Source organism: Parathielavia appendiculata, assembly GCF_033297405.1.
Source record: "Parathielavia appendiculata strain CBS 731.68 unplaced genomic scaffold N657scaffold_18, whole genome shotgun sequence".
NCBI lineage: Eukaryota > Fungi > Ascomycota > Sordariomycetes > Sordariales > Chaetomiaceae > Parathielavia > Parathielavia appendiculata.
The window spans coordinates 103451-117168 of NW_026944237.1; the positions used below are offsets into that span (position 1 = coordinate 103451).

Sequence of the window (13718 nt, forward strand, 5' to 3'; positions counted from 1 at the left end):
AATGTCGTTGGACTGCTGTTCGTTACCGTCAGCGGGGCTTCGGTTTCGCGAGAAGCGTGACAGAAATGCGCAGTTCAAGAGTCGGAACGTGACGTTTTCGGCACGCCACTTCGGGCGTCTCGGCATGCCACCCCGACCAAACCTCTCCGCGATGCCCAGACCGCGCTAGATCAAAAACGGCATCAAAACTGCACAGGCTTCCTTCCAACTTGCAGCCTTGCACACTTTTAGAGCTCCCAGCCCGCTTAGAAATCGAGAATGATCTGGTCAAAGTTGCAAATTCATCAGCAAAAGGGATAGCATCCCAGAATTTAGTCGGCGGAAGTCAGTATCTTGGAACGTATAGAGCTTACTCTTGGAGTTTCTAGGAGAGAGACATTAGAAATGGCGTAATTGTCTGGTGGGGCCTTCATGATACACGCTAGCCCGAACTGACATCAAATTCTCAACTGCTGCAGTTCGCGTCTCCATGAGTTTCGAGGACAAAAGTGTGACTAATGGTTTTTGCCTGCAGCACCGTGTTTTGCTGTATCCACAGCCATCCAATTTCAGTTGTATAAAAATGCAGGGCATCCGACATATATGTAGTTTTGTTCCAGCAGTTAACGTTAACATTATTGGGTGGCTATGCGAACTGTATTGTCCTTGCCATTCCTTTGCCCGCCACCACAGCAACCACATAAACATGACGGGCAAACCTGAAGACATTGAGAACAACAACCTGAATACATCGGGCTCGGACGACAATGAGGCCGTCGACCTGGAACTGCTCGGCCGCCAGAGGCCTGCCGTGTTTCGAAACACAGTAATTGAGATCTTGTTTTGCAGTTCCCTGCTCGTCTCCATGTTCATGTCGGTAGGTGTTCACCGGACCTGAATAACACTGAAAGCAAACGAGATTTGCTGACCGCCCAGGAATTCTTCATTTCTGGCTTCAACATCATCCTGCCCACCGTCGCCAAGGCCCTCGATATCCCCAAAGGCTCCCAGACATGGCCTGCTAGCGTCTTCTCCCTCGTCACGGGCTCGTTTTTGCTCCCCATCGGTCGCCTCGCCGACATCCACGGGGCCTACATCGTCTTCAACGCCGGGCTCGTGTGGTTTTCTATCTGGTCTCTCATCTCCGGGTTCAGCGTCAACTATCAGATGCTCATCGTCGCTCGTGCCATTGGCGGTTTCGGTCCCGCCGCCTTCTTGCCCACGAGCATCATGCTGCTCGGTAAGACGTACCGTCCCGGTCCCAGGAAGAACCTCATCTTTGGCCTCTGGAGCGCCTTCGCCCCCATCGGCTTCTACCTGGGCATTATTACCGGTGGCGCCACCACCCAGTACATGTCGTGGAGGTGGTACTTCTGGCTGGGTTCTATTGTTACCTTCATCGCCTGCGTTGTCTCCCTCGTCATCATCCCCCGCGACAGGGCGCAGACGCGCGCCGAGAATGCCCACGTCAAGATGGATTACTGGGGCACCGCAACCATCGTGCCGGGGCTGATCCTGACCACCTTTGCCATCACCGACGGCGCCCACGCCCCGCAAGGTTGGCGGACCCCTTACATTATTGCCACCTTTGTCTTGGGCGTGCTGTTTCTCGCGGCCGCCGTCTATGTCGAGGGCTGGGTGGCCGAGCAGCCGCTGCTGCCGTTCGACCTCTTCAAGCCGAAGTACATGGTGCGCCTGTCGGTCGCCCTGTTCTTTGCCTATGGCGTATTTGGCATCTTTTTGTTCTACGCCAGTTTCCAGTAAGTCTCTCAGCTGCCTCTCTTTCCTGGCCAATGAAGCAGGCAAGCTGACACTCCTCAGCATCGGCGACTACATGGGCCAGTCAGCCCTCACAACCGCCGTTTGGTTCACCCCCATGGCCGCTGGCGGCCTCATCCTTGCTACAGTCGGCGGCTTCACGCTGCACCTGCTCCCCGGCAGGCTCCTGCTCATCATCTCCGCCTGTGGCTATCTCGTGTGCTGCTTGCTCTTTGCCTTTGCTCCCATCGACGCAAACTACTGGGCCTACGTCTTCACTGCCATGCTCGGCTCCACCATCGGCGTCGACATCACCTTTGTCGTCAGCAACGTCTTCATCACCACCAACGTCGCCCGCGAGAGGCAGGGCATCGCGGGAGCTCTGATAAGCAGCTTGCTCTTCGTCGGCATCAGCTTCTTCCTCGGCCTCGCTGACCTGGCCGTGTCTGAGGACGAGAGCAGGGGCGGCGCCCAAGGCCACAGGGTCGCCTTTTGGTTTGCCACGGCCTGCTCGGCAGTCGTGCTCCTGCTCTTCTCTACCATCAAAATACCAAAGGCCAAGAGCGACTTGACTGTAGAAGAGCGGATGCGCAGGGAAGCGGCGGCGACGAAAGAAAAGGAGTCTGGGCCGGCGCCACAGCCCGAGGCTATGTTGTCATGAGAGAGATAGACGGGGTACTTTGGGATACGGGATAGACATCATTGTATATTGGATAAATATAAACTCCTGGGATAGATGTAGTCGAAATCTTCTACCGCTGTAGTTACAGCTCATCCCTCACTCGCCCCTCCTCCAATTCCATTCTGGCCCTCTGCCGTTCCTCGCGCTTCTGCCTCCGCTCGTTCCTCTTGATGGTGCGATGCATCCTCTCCCACAACAACCTCGCCCGCTTGGCGTCGTCCGTCTCCGTCACGGCCATGGCCGTGATCTTGAATGTGATGTCTCGCTTGCCCAGGTCGCGGTGCGGCTTAGTGTGGTCCACGGGCCACGCAATGGTTGCGTGGTCGATGGCTCGGGGTTTGTACTTGGCCAGGTTGTTGAAATCCCCTGTGATTGTCAGCAGCATCCTTGACCCTTCAAGACAACGAAGATGGGCAGCTCTTACGCTCGCAACCACTGCCCTTCGACACCCAAAGCGGCAGGATCTCATACATGGCCCCAGCCGGAAACACCACAATCCTATCCTCATCCTTTACCTCGGGAACGACGTCCTCTTCTGTCTTTTGCGTTCCATCTTCTAGACCCGCCGACATGGAGACATCCTGCGCTGTCGCCGTCATCGCCGTTCCCAATGGCGGCGGCGGCGGCGGCACCGTCCCATCCACCTTCTCCCCCTCCCGCTTCGGCTTCCCAAACACCCCAAATAACCACTTCCCCTCATTCGTCACCGCCCCATCCCTTTGCTGTTCCTCAATCCACCCCCTCACCGCCACCGGCACATCAACCCACTCCATAACCACTACCTCCCTGTCCAACCCTTTATGATCCACCCCGTCCCAGCTACCGACATACTCGCGCCGCGCCAAAAATTCCTCGATCGCCGTCTGCCAGGGAGCTAGGCCCAGCGGGGGCGTCTCGGGCAGGTCTTTGAGCTTGTACATCTGTGCGTGGAAGGTGGCTGAGGCTTTGCAGTGGACGTCAAAGCCCATCGGGTCGGTGCCGTCGTCAGGGAAGGGGCGGGACCAGTGGAAAGTGGGGACGACGCCGTGCTCGAAGACATCCCAGTTTATGGTTGCTTGGGTGAAGAAGGGGTAGTAGAAGGGGAGGCTGAGTAAAAGAAGAATGGTGGTGGTGAGGGTTTTCATTGTGGGAGGGTAATCAAGTGGTGGTCAAGGGGTTGGTTGTCTATGCCAGTGATGGTCTGTGGGGTGGGGGATGCTTGGTGTTTGAGTCGGTTAGGGGTATATCTCAGGAGTAGTAAGACTTAGCAACATAAGCTTCAGCGACGTTTGTGATCCTTGAAACCAGGGAGTGACGGCCGCTTGTAAGGCTGGTCGTCAGATTTAAGACACTGCCGCCGGCATGCATGGCATCTTGTGCGCTCTTCGGCTATTCAACTATGACAACTCCCGAGGCTCAAGTCTTGGTCGAATGATTGATACAGGCTAATTGCCGCTCAAAAACCTAATTATGCTTCCATTTCCATTCCCCCCCACGCTGCGTTAATATGTCGTTTATTGCGATCCTGAGAAACACGTGTCCAATATACCAGAGGCTCTGCGTATGCGTGAATTGTAGAGTATGATGTAACTACTGGGTCTATCAAGTTTTGCCATTCTCGAAGATTCGTGTTGACAGTACCCCACGAGACCAAGGCACGGCATTTCAACATTACGTTATACTTGCAATCAAGGCTGATAATGGTAGGCTCAGAAGATGCCCAACTAGTTGAGTCCCGCCCATTGGGCCATTTTGTGTCATAGAGGAATATCTCTTGATTATCGCAGTTATGAGGTTCGGGGACCGGGCACGATCGTGTCTGAAACCAAGCACACGTCAAGACAGCACAGCTGCTATGATAACTTTCTAATTAGCGAGGGAGCACGGTAGCGCTGTACACAACGTCAAAGAGTTCCTACACGCCACTGCCTTTTCTTTTTATTTTATTTATTTATTTATTATTGATTTAGTTTTTGTTTCGGGGGTTTTGCCGACGAGATTGGGTATTCCGTGGCATCAAGTTGAGGGGAAATACCGTGGCCTGCAACACAACGGGTTTGCTGGCGTCAAGAATGAGGCGCCATCAACACACGCACTAGCCCAAAGCAAGTCAGGTGTTCTACGGACTGCTGTGGTAATCAGCTCGGACATGTCAGTATCTCGTGCGAATTCCCCGGTTCCCTTCCCAATTCAACTTCCACGAGAGCTGCGTCCGCCAATCTAACCTCAGTACCAATCATGGCAGATCCGCTCTCGATTACAGCCGGGGTTGTCTCCCTAGCGGCGGCGGCATGGAAGATCGCGAGCAACCTGAGAGTCTTGCAGATGAAGTTCCAACAGGCTCCAGCAACAGTATCTGGGCTGATTACGGAGTTTCAAGCGACGACGGCTGGTCTTGGCCAGCTCCAAGTTCTCTTACAGACAAGGAGGGATATCCTGCGCATTGGTCCAGGGGAGGCCGAACGCGCGCAGCTCATCCAATGCCTCGAAGCCATGGTGGTTGACATGGCCCAGGTGTTCGCCCGTCTGAACACAGAACTGGACAGGCTCAACAAGGGAGAAACGTGGCCTATAGCCCTTCGCATGCGCTTCTTCTGGGTCGAGAGTGATCTGGTCGAGTACACGACTCGGATCAAAGACCAGCGATCATCGCTCTCATTCCTCCTCCAGACGATTCAGTTGTATGTCACCTCTGACTCGTCCCCGCCTAGATACCGTACCGTACCTACCCAAATAGTTATTGTGGCAGCAAGCTCACCCCTTTGTTACAGGGTCAAGACTAGCGACATACATCTCCGACTGCAATCAGATTCGCCTGGTTTGAGCGCGCTAAAGCGGACTGCGACGAAGGCCAAGCAATGCCCGCCGGCCCCCTTCCTCGTTTTCAACAAACAGATCCGCAGGCGGCGGCTGGTCTTGAGCGCTTGGATTTGGACGGCATCCTGCAACGGGACAAGGCCTTTCCGGACCTCGACAGCATAACGACACACCCCAACGACACGACTGCATCGCTCTTGGACAATCAGAAGGGAGGGTGGCTGCGGTGCAACCCGAAAAAGCCACACGTCACAATCAGCCACCATCCGCTAACAACGGGCCACAGGGGGCAACACCAGCTGCAACGCGTCGGAATGTGACACCGACTATCGTCTTTCACGAGCTGCATCACAGCGTCTCGAACAACGACATTGATCGTGTGATTACGCTTCTTGACCTCAAGCATGACCCGTTGGGACTGCTACATGACCTATATGGATTCTGCCCAACGCGAAGAAGTCGTCACTTGCCCTTGCGGCTTACTTGGGCCGCGAGGAGATCATGCTCATCTTCCTGGAGCGAGGTTTTGCTTGGGCCCTCAACCAGCTTATCGGCACCGACCTGCCCCCTCTGATTGCCGCTGCATATGCTGGGCACGAGCGGATGGTCCGTCTCCTCCTATCCTGGCATGCAAATCCGCGACTCAGGGGACCCGGAGACGCCACTGCTCTCTTCTGGGCTTCCTCTCGCGGGCACGCAGGCATCGTGCACCTCCTCTTGACCACCACATCGGCCCGTGCCGACATCAACTTCCCCACCTCCAAGGGTTTGACGCCGCTGATGGCGGCGTCGCAGTATGGCAGGACAGAGGCAGTCCGGATTCTTCTGTCCTGCGGCGCGGATACGGCAATGCTCAACGCCAAAGGCCAATCCGCTCTCCATCTTGCGTGCCACGCCGGACATTCCGCCGTCATAGGCCTTCTCCTCGGGCACAATACGGCCGTATAAACTCCAAGGCAGTCGCTCGTTCATTGTCGATGCAGGGGGGAAAGCCGAAATTGCTTTCGTCGTCGACGACTTGGAGTCTTGATAGAGAAATTCAGAAGGATCAAAATCGTATTGGACTAAATATGCAACTTCATTCAGCATATATATCGACTCGGAGCATATATATCGACTCGGAGCAGTCAAGGCCGTAACACGCGAGTCCTGGAAGGCTGAAAGCAACTAGGAGCAGGAAAAACGGTGGGTTTTGGTATATTGATGATCAGCAGTCATAAATCCGTCCATGCTTGACAGGACACCGAACTCGTGTCTCGGGTGCTACTCCGTACTGGCAGCACCGTAGCGAAGGGCAAACGTATCGCCCAGGGGTGGAATGTTGACGAATCTCTGTTTAACCTAACAGAGTCTGTTATCCTTATGCACCGGCCCTTGTGCTGGAGAGCAATTAGTATACCACCCCTAATGTCGTCTTGCACGCCACCCACCCCCTAGGAAACTTAGGATTCCAACACTGAAGACATTCAAGACTGACCCTATTCATGATCGCATGTAACACGAAGAAACTCGCTTCGCTCTGGACCCATAACCGTTGGGAGAACCGAGGCAAAGCTCAAGGCTTCAGGGGAAGCTCTCTTCGCCTTGTGATCGCCGAGATGTGCCACGACATGTTTCTTGGTCAAACAATGCAGCACAGCAAAGGTCAACTCCCGTCGGCTAAGATTCATGCGGTGTTGAGTAACTTCTGCCTCGTTCCCCTGGTGTTTAAGGACAACCCACGCAACTAGCAAGGGAAACGTGCAGTTTGATGCTACCCCTCGGCCGTTGCTCCTTGTTTTGCGACCGAGTGCGACGCGCTGGCAGGACTGGAGCGGGTACCCCTGAACGGCTGCCGACCTCATCAACCACAGTACCGGGGCACGTGGCTGGGATGGTCGAATCAGAATTGGAAGGTCGTTTTCTGGGCTGCCACTGGCCACGGCATCGGCTACAAACGCCACTACTCCAAGCCCGCACCAAGAGTATGATTGGCCACGGCACACTCGCACTCTTCAACACCGTAACGTCTATCACAATTCCTTCAGTGCATAAGATGGGCACAGGAGCCGGCAGTGGGAAGAGATGATTCCCCAGCAGGCAGCATTTCCAGAACAACAGTCAGCGGCAAAAAAAAAACGGTATCACGGTGACTGACCGTGACACAAGTGCAACATCGGCGCAAGTCACAAGCCAAGATGCGTGTTGAAGCTCTTCTCACCCTCCTGCCGGCGCTTGGCGCCCACGGCATCCGCATCATCCAATCCAACGACGATGGCTGGGCCGAGCAGTATCTCCGCTCGTTTCACAACGCCCTGGTCGCCTCGGGTCACGATGTGGTTTTGTCTGCGCCTGCCGAGAACAAGTCGGGATCAAGTAAGCCCCCTTGGTGATATGTTTAAGAATGCCAATGTTAACCCCTAGTATCTACTAGGCTCCCTCGACATCGAGCCCAGCCCGAGGACGACGGCCTGCCAGTACAACAGCTGCCCTGCCAATAGCGGCCCCATTGGGCGCAACTCAACTTCTCCGCGCCTCAACTGGGTCAACTCGTACCCCGTGACCTCAATCCGGTACGGCATCGACACCATCGCACCTCCGTTCTGGAACGGCCAGGCCCCCGAGCTGGCCGTGACGGGCCCCAATGTCGGCAGCAACCTCTACCTGCAGGTCCCCTTCTCGGGCACAGTCGGCGCCGCCGTCTACGCCGCGAAGGAAGCCAAGATTCCCGCCATCGCCTTCTCCGGATCCTCAGGCGGCACCCTGGCCTGGAACTCGAGCCCGGAAGCCCAGCGCAGCGAGGTGTACGCCCAACTGGCCGCCACGCTCACTAACGCCATCATCGCCAGCGGCAAGCCCTACCTGCCCGAAGACGTCTTCCTCAACGTCAACTTCCCGGCCGTCGAGGGCGTGTGCACCCAGGCCGGCCAGTTCAAGTGGGTGCTCAGCCGCATCAACATGGGCCTGTTCTCGGACCGGGACATGGAGCTCTGCGGCGAGACGCGGCTGCCCAACGAAGCCTCGGTCGTCGGCACCGACGGCTGCTACGTCTCGGTCAGCGTGGGCGATGCCAACGACAAGACTACCGCGTCCGCCGACAAGCAGGCTGTCGTGTACAACAAGCTAAAGGGCCTGCTGACCTGCCTGCCGTAAGTGTACTAGAGAGGTGGGAGTCTGTTACTTAATATCATGTAATAGTCATGGACATGTAATGCAAACAGACTATATCAGGTCTCCAATGAATGGCTGCGCAGGCGCAAGATGCAGGTGACAACTTGCTGATTCTCGACTCACGTGAACCACTTCTTAAACCCTCGAAGCTAGAATAAGCTCGCTCTGCTGGATATACTCATGAAGATTTGTGAAACGGAAGCCATCCCCTCACGGCGCGGGCCCCTCCGCCCGGTCTGTGGCGTGGACGAGCATATCGCGCTGCATGAAGAGTCCCAGCAGGTTCCGCTGCTTCCACGGTTTCTCGGGCCTCGCCAGACACCAGTCGAAGTTGCGCATTAGCTGAACCACCAGCAGAGAGGGGGGTGTGTCAGCTCAAAGGGCTCCAATGAATCCAGTTAAGGATAGGGAGTAGCAAACAGTGTACTGCTTAACATACCTCAAACACAGTCTTGTAAATCTCCATAAGCGCAATCGGCCTCCCCAGACACTGGTACCGGCCATAGCCGAAGATCAGATCGTATGTCCTGTGCATGAGCGCCAATTTTGCCTCGTCCTTCTCCAGCAGCCACCGCTCGGGGCGGAACTCGTCCGCATCCTCGCCGTACACGCGCTTGTCCATGAGCACGGCGTACGCGGCATAGCTGACGTTGGCGCCGCCGGGGAGAAACACGGGATTGCCGTCCACCACGACCGTGTCGCCGCCGTCGGGGACCCTCTTTGGAAACGGGCCCGCGGTCGGGGGGTGGATCCGCATCCCCTCTTTGACACAAGCCTGCAGGTAGGGAAGGTCCTTGGCCTCGGCATCGGATATGATGCCCGGGACAGGCGGCGCTTTCCGCGCTGCGACAGCGGCGTCGACGGCGGCTTGGAGCTTGCCGTACACGCGCGGGTGCGTGAGCAGGTACAGCATGATCGACCGGATCGCCGTCGCCGTGGTGTCGGATCCGGCGATGAGCTGCAGAATCGCCTCGCCGACGAGCTCCTCGGTGCCGAGGCCGTGGCGCACAAACGAGGCGAGCATGTCGGAGCGCGTGTCGGTGTCTTGTTGCTGGAGCCGTGCCTCGATGCGCGTCCGGGCGTGGCGCATGACGCGCCCGAAGCCCATGCCGTCCTTCTCGGACGGCGCAAACAGACGGAATATCCAGGGGATTTGCATGATTGGGAGGAGGCCGATGGCTGAGAAGACGATTCCGAGATGGACGCCTGCCTCGAGTGACTTGATATAGGCGTACTTGTCCGTGTTGTCGTCGAGGTTGCCGAGGGACTCGCCCAGGCCGATGCCGTTGATGACGTCGAGAGCTAGGTATTGGAGCTTGACGCCGAGATCAAAGGATACGGCCAGTTCGGCAGTGGACAAATACTTGGATCGGATCAGGTGAATGAGTTTTTCGATGTATATGTCGACGGCGCCTTCAAGTTCCAGGTTTTCCTTTCCAGAGTACTGATCGGGCGATGTGTGAGCAACTCGAACATCAGGAATCATATGGTTGCGGATGGCCTACCCCGGGAGCCATCTGTTGTCTTCTCCGCATATGGATTGCTTCATTTGTCTCACTGAAGAGGTTGTCCTTGCCTGGCTGGAACCGAAACGCCATGGCGAACCAGGACGCTCGCGTGTAAGGGGATCGCACCGCGCTCATGTGGGAGAGGACCTCTCGAGAGCAAGTGATGAGGTCGTTGGGGCCGATCCGGGCAATAACTCCTGGGATCGTGGTTTATCAGATGTCAGGGGCAACAAAAACTCCAGGAGAAATTGACCTACCGTATTTGTCGCAAACGTCCTTATACTGGACGTGTAATTCATCACCCAGGACGGCAGAGGAGTGCCACAGCTCAAACCAGCCTGACCCAGGTGGCCCCTTAAAATGACGAAGCCGGTAGTAAGTCCGAACCTTGTAGACCAGGTAGACCACTAGGCCAGCCAGAGCCAGCGGCCACCTGTTATAGTACAACACGGATAACAGAGACATGATCCCATTGACGACTAGGGGAGTCGTGTTGGCGTTACAGAAACCGGTGGTCCGGTGATGGCCATGGGTAGGTGCAGGCCCCGACGACATGAACTCGTCGTGGGGTATTATGGGCTAATAAGCTAGCAATGGAGCTGGCTACAGCACTGGACGTCTTGCAAGCATGCCTGGCCTGGTTGTCTTCACACGGGTTTGCCGTGGTCACGAAGCACTGTACACACTGCAGTATGGCCAACGAATGAACGTACCTGTCGAACGCCTCTTTGCCCTTTAGCCAGCTCCTTGGGCAAATCGTGTTCAATCTCCCTACAGCCTTTCCAGCGTGGCGTTCCCTGGGCACGCGGGAAGCCACGAGGACAACCTATCAATCATCATGCCCCAGCACCGCTGTGATGTGGCGCTGAGGTGCTTGCTGTAGTGGCTTTCCAAACCGTGCTAGCCAATTCCGGAACTCCTAGTCGAAAGTCAGAACGAGTTCCTAGCGGAGTGAGATAGCCGAGTTGTGACCACTTTCGCAACTTCTATGCATCCCAAACGCCGGACGAAGCTCCAAGTCCTCTCTATGACGGCCACAATGTCATCCCGGTAGCGGAACTTGACGTATAGTTCACATTTGTTGACATGTGTCGAGCGCTCGACAATATTAACATTCAATTTGGCTTTGAGTCGTCTAGTCGCAGATTCAAGCCACTACCTAGGTATAGTGCGGTCAGCACTTTACGGTACAGTAATTATACCAACTTCCCGGCCCACGAGGGCGCGGTTTTCCTGTATAGTAAGTTGTTGAAGGTCCGGCACGCCCCAGGGAACAGCGGTGTAGGAATAATAATTATACCAACTTTGAAGCTAGAGGCGCAGCAGCGCACAATGGTACCTATGCTCCTAGGATATCTAGTGCCTTGCCCAAGGAAAAGGGTGATCTCCTTACTGCGTGAAACATGAATGTGGAGACAGTGTGGGGACTTGACGTCGAATTTGGATGATTCATAATGATTCATCCCGCAGACTTTTGAACTGGACAACTCGTCCAGATCTTAAATAACTAAGCCTTTACTATCTTGTATTCAACCTAAGGACTGAATACCATTCTCATCAAGCCTCCGCACAGCAATCCATGACATCTAGTGATTCTCTTAACTCATCTGGGTCCTCTCTATCAATCACAATGTCGACGGCATCAGCCCCATCCCGCCCCATCGTCTTCTACGACATCGCCATGAGTCCCCCAAGAGAGAAAACCTGCTGCTCCCCAAATCCCTGGAAAACCCGACTAGCACTCAACTTCAAAGGCGTCCCATACACGACTACATGGGTGGCTCTACCGGACATCGCCAAGGTCCGCACCAGCCTCAACGTACCAGCGTGTCGCAAGTTCGCCGACGGCAGCAACTTCTTCACGCTGCCCATAATCGAAGACCACGCCACCGCCTCCCTACTTGGCGACTCTTTCGACATCGCCGTCCACCTGCAACGGAAATACCCAACCTCCGGAGCGGGCGACCTCTTCCCGCCTCAGACACTCGACTTCGACGTCGAGCAGGATCCCGCCATGTTACTCGTCCCGCTGTCCGAGCCTCGCGAGAGTCACAGTGCATACCCGGAGTATGCCAGGTTCAACATGAAGGTGGACGCGGCATTCACCGCCTATGCGCAGCTCTCGGTCTTTGGGTTCCCCTTCGATCCGGCCACGGCCGAGGCCACCAAGGCCGAGTTCGTCCGGCGAGCCGGGGTGGCGCGCTGGGATGACTTTGCGCTGGTGGGCGAGGCGCGGGAGAGGACGAGAGAATCGTTTCGGAACACGCTGGGCGGTCTAGCCGGTCTGTTCTCGAGGGACACGACGGGGCCGTTTCTGCTGGGGACCAGGGCGAGTTATGGTGACTTCATAGTCGGGGCGTGGTTGCGCATGCTGCGGGTTACGCTACCGGAGAGCGAATGGGAGGATGTGAGAGGCTGGCATGGCGGTGTTTTTGGGCGGTTGCATGATGCCTTGGAGGTGTATGCCGAGGTGCAATAATAGTGTGTTTCTCAAAGTTAGAGGACGATAGGGAGCATACTGTAAGTTCCGTGTTCAAGGCGAATGCAACCGGACTGCACTGTGGCAGACGTCACTTCCGCTATCCCCAAGGTCCGAAGCCTCGGAGAATGAATTCGATTCCAGTCCTCCCTTCCTGACGAGAACAAAGGGGACAATTCGGAGTGCTTCTCCACATCCAGTCGACACCAAACACCAGGATTGCACCACATGACCTTTGTTTGCAGTCGCCGCAATGGGCAGTGTGGTTAGTTACAGTAGCTCTGTTGGGAGTGGCCTGATGATTTGGGTTTACGTAACACTCACCGTAACCTTCGTTTCTGCCCGGTCGACATTATGACTCGTGCTCGTAAACCCAAAGTGTTGCCGACTAGCGGCCTTGTCCTTCGACGAGGCCGCTTCCGGAAAGCGATAACAAGACTGGTGGAACCAACTCCGGCAGATGAAGGGGCAGGCAGCGCTATCAACTGGTGAGTGGCTGACGCCAGGCCTGGTGTTGGTGGCGTCGAAATGCATCCCTAGCTCCGGAGAAGACCGTCGGAGAGGGATCCTTTGTTGCTGATTCGAAAGCTTCATCAAAGCGTTCCAACTTCTAAGGAGGTATCCCAGCCAAGGAAAAACAACCCAACCAACAGCCAGGAGTCCCATTTGCGTCCTGACAACCATGATTTGTTCCCCATCAATGAAGTCTTGTGCGACCCAGGTCAACGGCCATGGAAATCCAGAAAGCAACTCCCACAGCAAGTGCACAACGGCAGCTTCTACCTGCTGGCCAACCTCAGCCGCCCACATCCTAGCCAGTTGGGGACTGCACGGCGTTCGCTCCCCGGAGTACCACACACTCGGTTGCTGCGTGTGAAACATGCCGAAAGCGCAAGGGAAAGGCAAGTAGGAAACAACCCTGAGCGACTTTGGACTGACCGGACCAGGCTGATACTGGAAATGTTGAAGTGCAATGCCGCGAGACCAACATGCAGCTACTGTCGCTCGGCAGGCAGAACTTGCGTGTACACTACAAGCCCGCAAGAGGAGCGCGGTCTCAAGCGCTGAAGAGGGAGCTCTTGGAAACACAAAGACCGAGCGACGATACTGTGCCAAGTCCTCCAACATCCGCCAACGGCCAGAGGCCGAGGCTAACGAGATTGTGAAGCGCATCCGGAGGGGCGAGGACCCGGAGTGCATTGTGCGTTTCATCAAGGAAGGCGACTTGCTTTTGCAGCTTGCCCTAGTCCCGGAAACACGATACCGATATATTTCCCCCTTTCTCGAGGAAATGCGGGCGTCTCTGATGCGACCGGAGAGCCCCTATCTCGACTGTTGGGTGTAGGGGGGTGTTTAGTAGTAGTGC

The 13718-nt window shown here is 55.9% G+C and overlaps 7 protein-coding genes across 7 annotated transcripts; 5 read left to right on the forward strand and 2 right to left on the reverse strand.

Annotated features, from left to right (window-relative positions):
• Positions 1-672: 672 nt before the first annotated feature.
• On the forward strand, positions 673-2497 carry N657DRAFT_666232 (MFS general substrate transporter). Its single transcript, XM_062795328.1, has 3 exons — positions 673-856; positions 916-1739; positions 1801-2497. Exons 1-3 carry the CDS (start codon positions 686-688, stop codon positions 2396-2398), a joined length of 1593 nt encoding a protein of 530 aa, XP_062643983.1. The 5' UTR covers positions 673-685; the 3' UTR covers positions 2399-2497.
• N657DRAFT_603170 (uncharacterized protein) lies at positions 2438-3777 on the reverse strand. The gene is made up of 2 exons (XM_062790140.1): positions 2844-3777; positions 2438-2785 (listed from the first exon to the last, which is right to left on the reverse strand). The coding sequence occupies exons 1-2, from the start codon at positions 3541-3543 to the stop codon at positions 2502-2504; spliced, it is 984 nt and encodes a 327-aa protein (XP_062643984.1). The 5' UTR covers positions 3544-3777; the 3' UTR covers positions 2438-2501.
• A 1939-nt stretch (positions 3778-5716) lies between these two features.
• On the forward strand, positions 5717-6208 carry N657DRAFT_625458 (ankyrin; the record flags this gene model as incomplete). The annotated part of the gene is made up of 1 exon (XM_062790751.1): positions 5717-6208. The coding sequence occupies one exon, from the start codon at positions 5717-5719 to the stop codon at positions 6161-6163; it is 447 nt and encodes a 148-aa protein (XP_062643985.1). The 3' UTR covers positions 6164-6208.
• A 1104-nt stretch (positions 6209-7312) lies between these two features.
• On the forward strand, positions 7313-8459 carry N657DRAFT_625461 (sure-like protein). Its single transcript, XM_062790752.1, has 2 exons — positions 7313-7570; positions 7629-8459. The coding sequence occupies exons 1-2, from the start codon at positions 7393-7395 to the stop codon at positions 8345-8347; spliced, it is 897 nt and encodes a 298-aa protein (XP_062643986.1). The 5' UTR covers positions 7313-7392; the 3' UTR covers positions 8348-8459.
• A 336-nt stretch (positions 8460-8795) lies between these two features.
• On the reverse strand, positions 8796-10338 carry N657DRAFT_580076 (cytochrome P450; the record flags this gene model as incomplete). The annotated part of the gene is made up of 3 exons (XM_062789436.1): positions 8796-9809; positions 9871-10070; positions 10131-10338. 3 exons carry the CDS (start codon positions 10336-10338, stop codon positions 8796-8798), a joined length of 1422 nt encoding a protein of 473 aa, XP_062643987.1.
• A 1014-nt stretch (positions 10339-11352) lies between these two features.
• On the forward strand, positions 11353-12546 carry N657DRAFT_649277 (uncharacterized protein). The gene has a single exon (XM_062793687.1). The coding sequence runs from the start codon at positions 11504-11506 to the stop codon at positions 12350-12352; it is 849 nt and encodes a 282-aa protein (XP_062643988.1). The 5' UTR covers positions 11353-11503; the 3' UTR covers positions 12353-12546.
• A 932-nt stretch (positions 12547-13478) lies between these two features.
• On the forward strand, positions 13479-13679 carry N657DRAFT_531873 (uncharacterized protein; the record flags this gene model as incomplete). The annotated part of the gene is made up of 1 exon (XM_062787733.1): positions 13479-13679. A coding segment is annotated over one exon (201 nt), but the record flags the coding sequence as incomplete, so codon positions are not given.
• Between the last annotated feature and the right edge of the window lie 39 nt (positions 13680-13718).

Coding starts and splice junctions, on each gene's coding strand:
- N657DRAFT_666232 (XM_062795328.1), top strand. CDS start 686: ATGACGGGCAAACCTGAAGACATTGAGAACAACAACCTGAATACATCG. Junction 857..915: donor TCGTCTCCATGTTCATGTCG/GTAGGTGTTCAC, acceptor CTGACCGCCCAG/GAATTCTTCATTTCTGGCTT. Junction 1,740..1,800: donor TTGTTCTACGCCAGTTTCCA/GTAAGTCTCTCA, acceptor GACACTCCTCAG/CATCGGCGACTACATGGGCC.
- N657DRAFT_603170 (XM_062790140.1), bottom strand. CDS start 3,543: ATGAAAACCCTCACCACCACCATTCTTCTTTTACTCAGCCTCCCCTTC. Junction 2,786..2,843: donor GAAGGGCAGTGGTTGCGAGC/GTAAGAGCTGCC, acceptor TGACAATCACAG/GGGATTTCAACAACCTGGCC.
- N657DRAFT_625461 (XM_062790752.1), top strand. CDS start 7,393: ATGCGTGTTGAAGCTCTTCTCACCCTCCTGCCGGCGCTTGGCGCCCAC. Junction 7,571..7,628: donor CGAGAACAAGTCGGGATCAA/GTAAGCCCCCTT, acceptor AGTATCTACTAG/GCTCCCTCGACATCGAGCCC.
- N657DRAFT_649277 (XM_062793687.1), top strand. CDS start 11,504: ATGTCGACGGCATCAGCCCCATCCCGCCCCATCGTCTTCTACGACATC.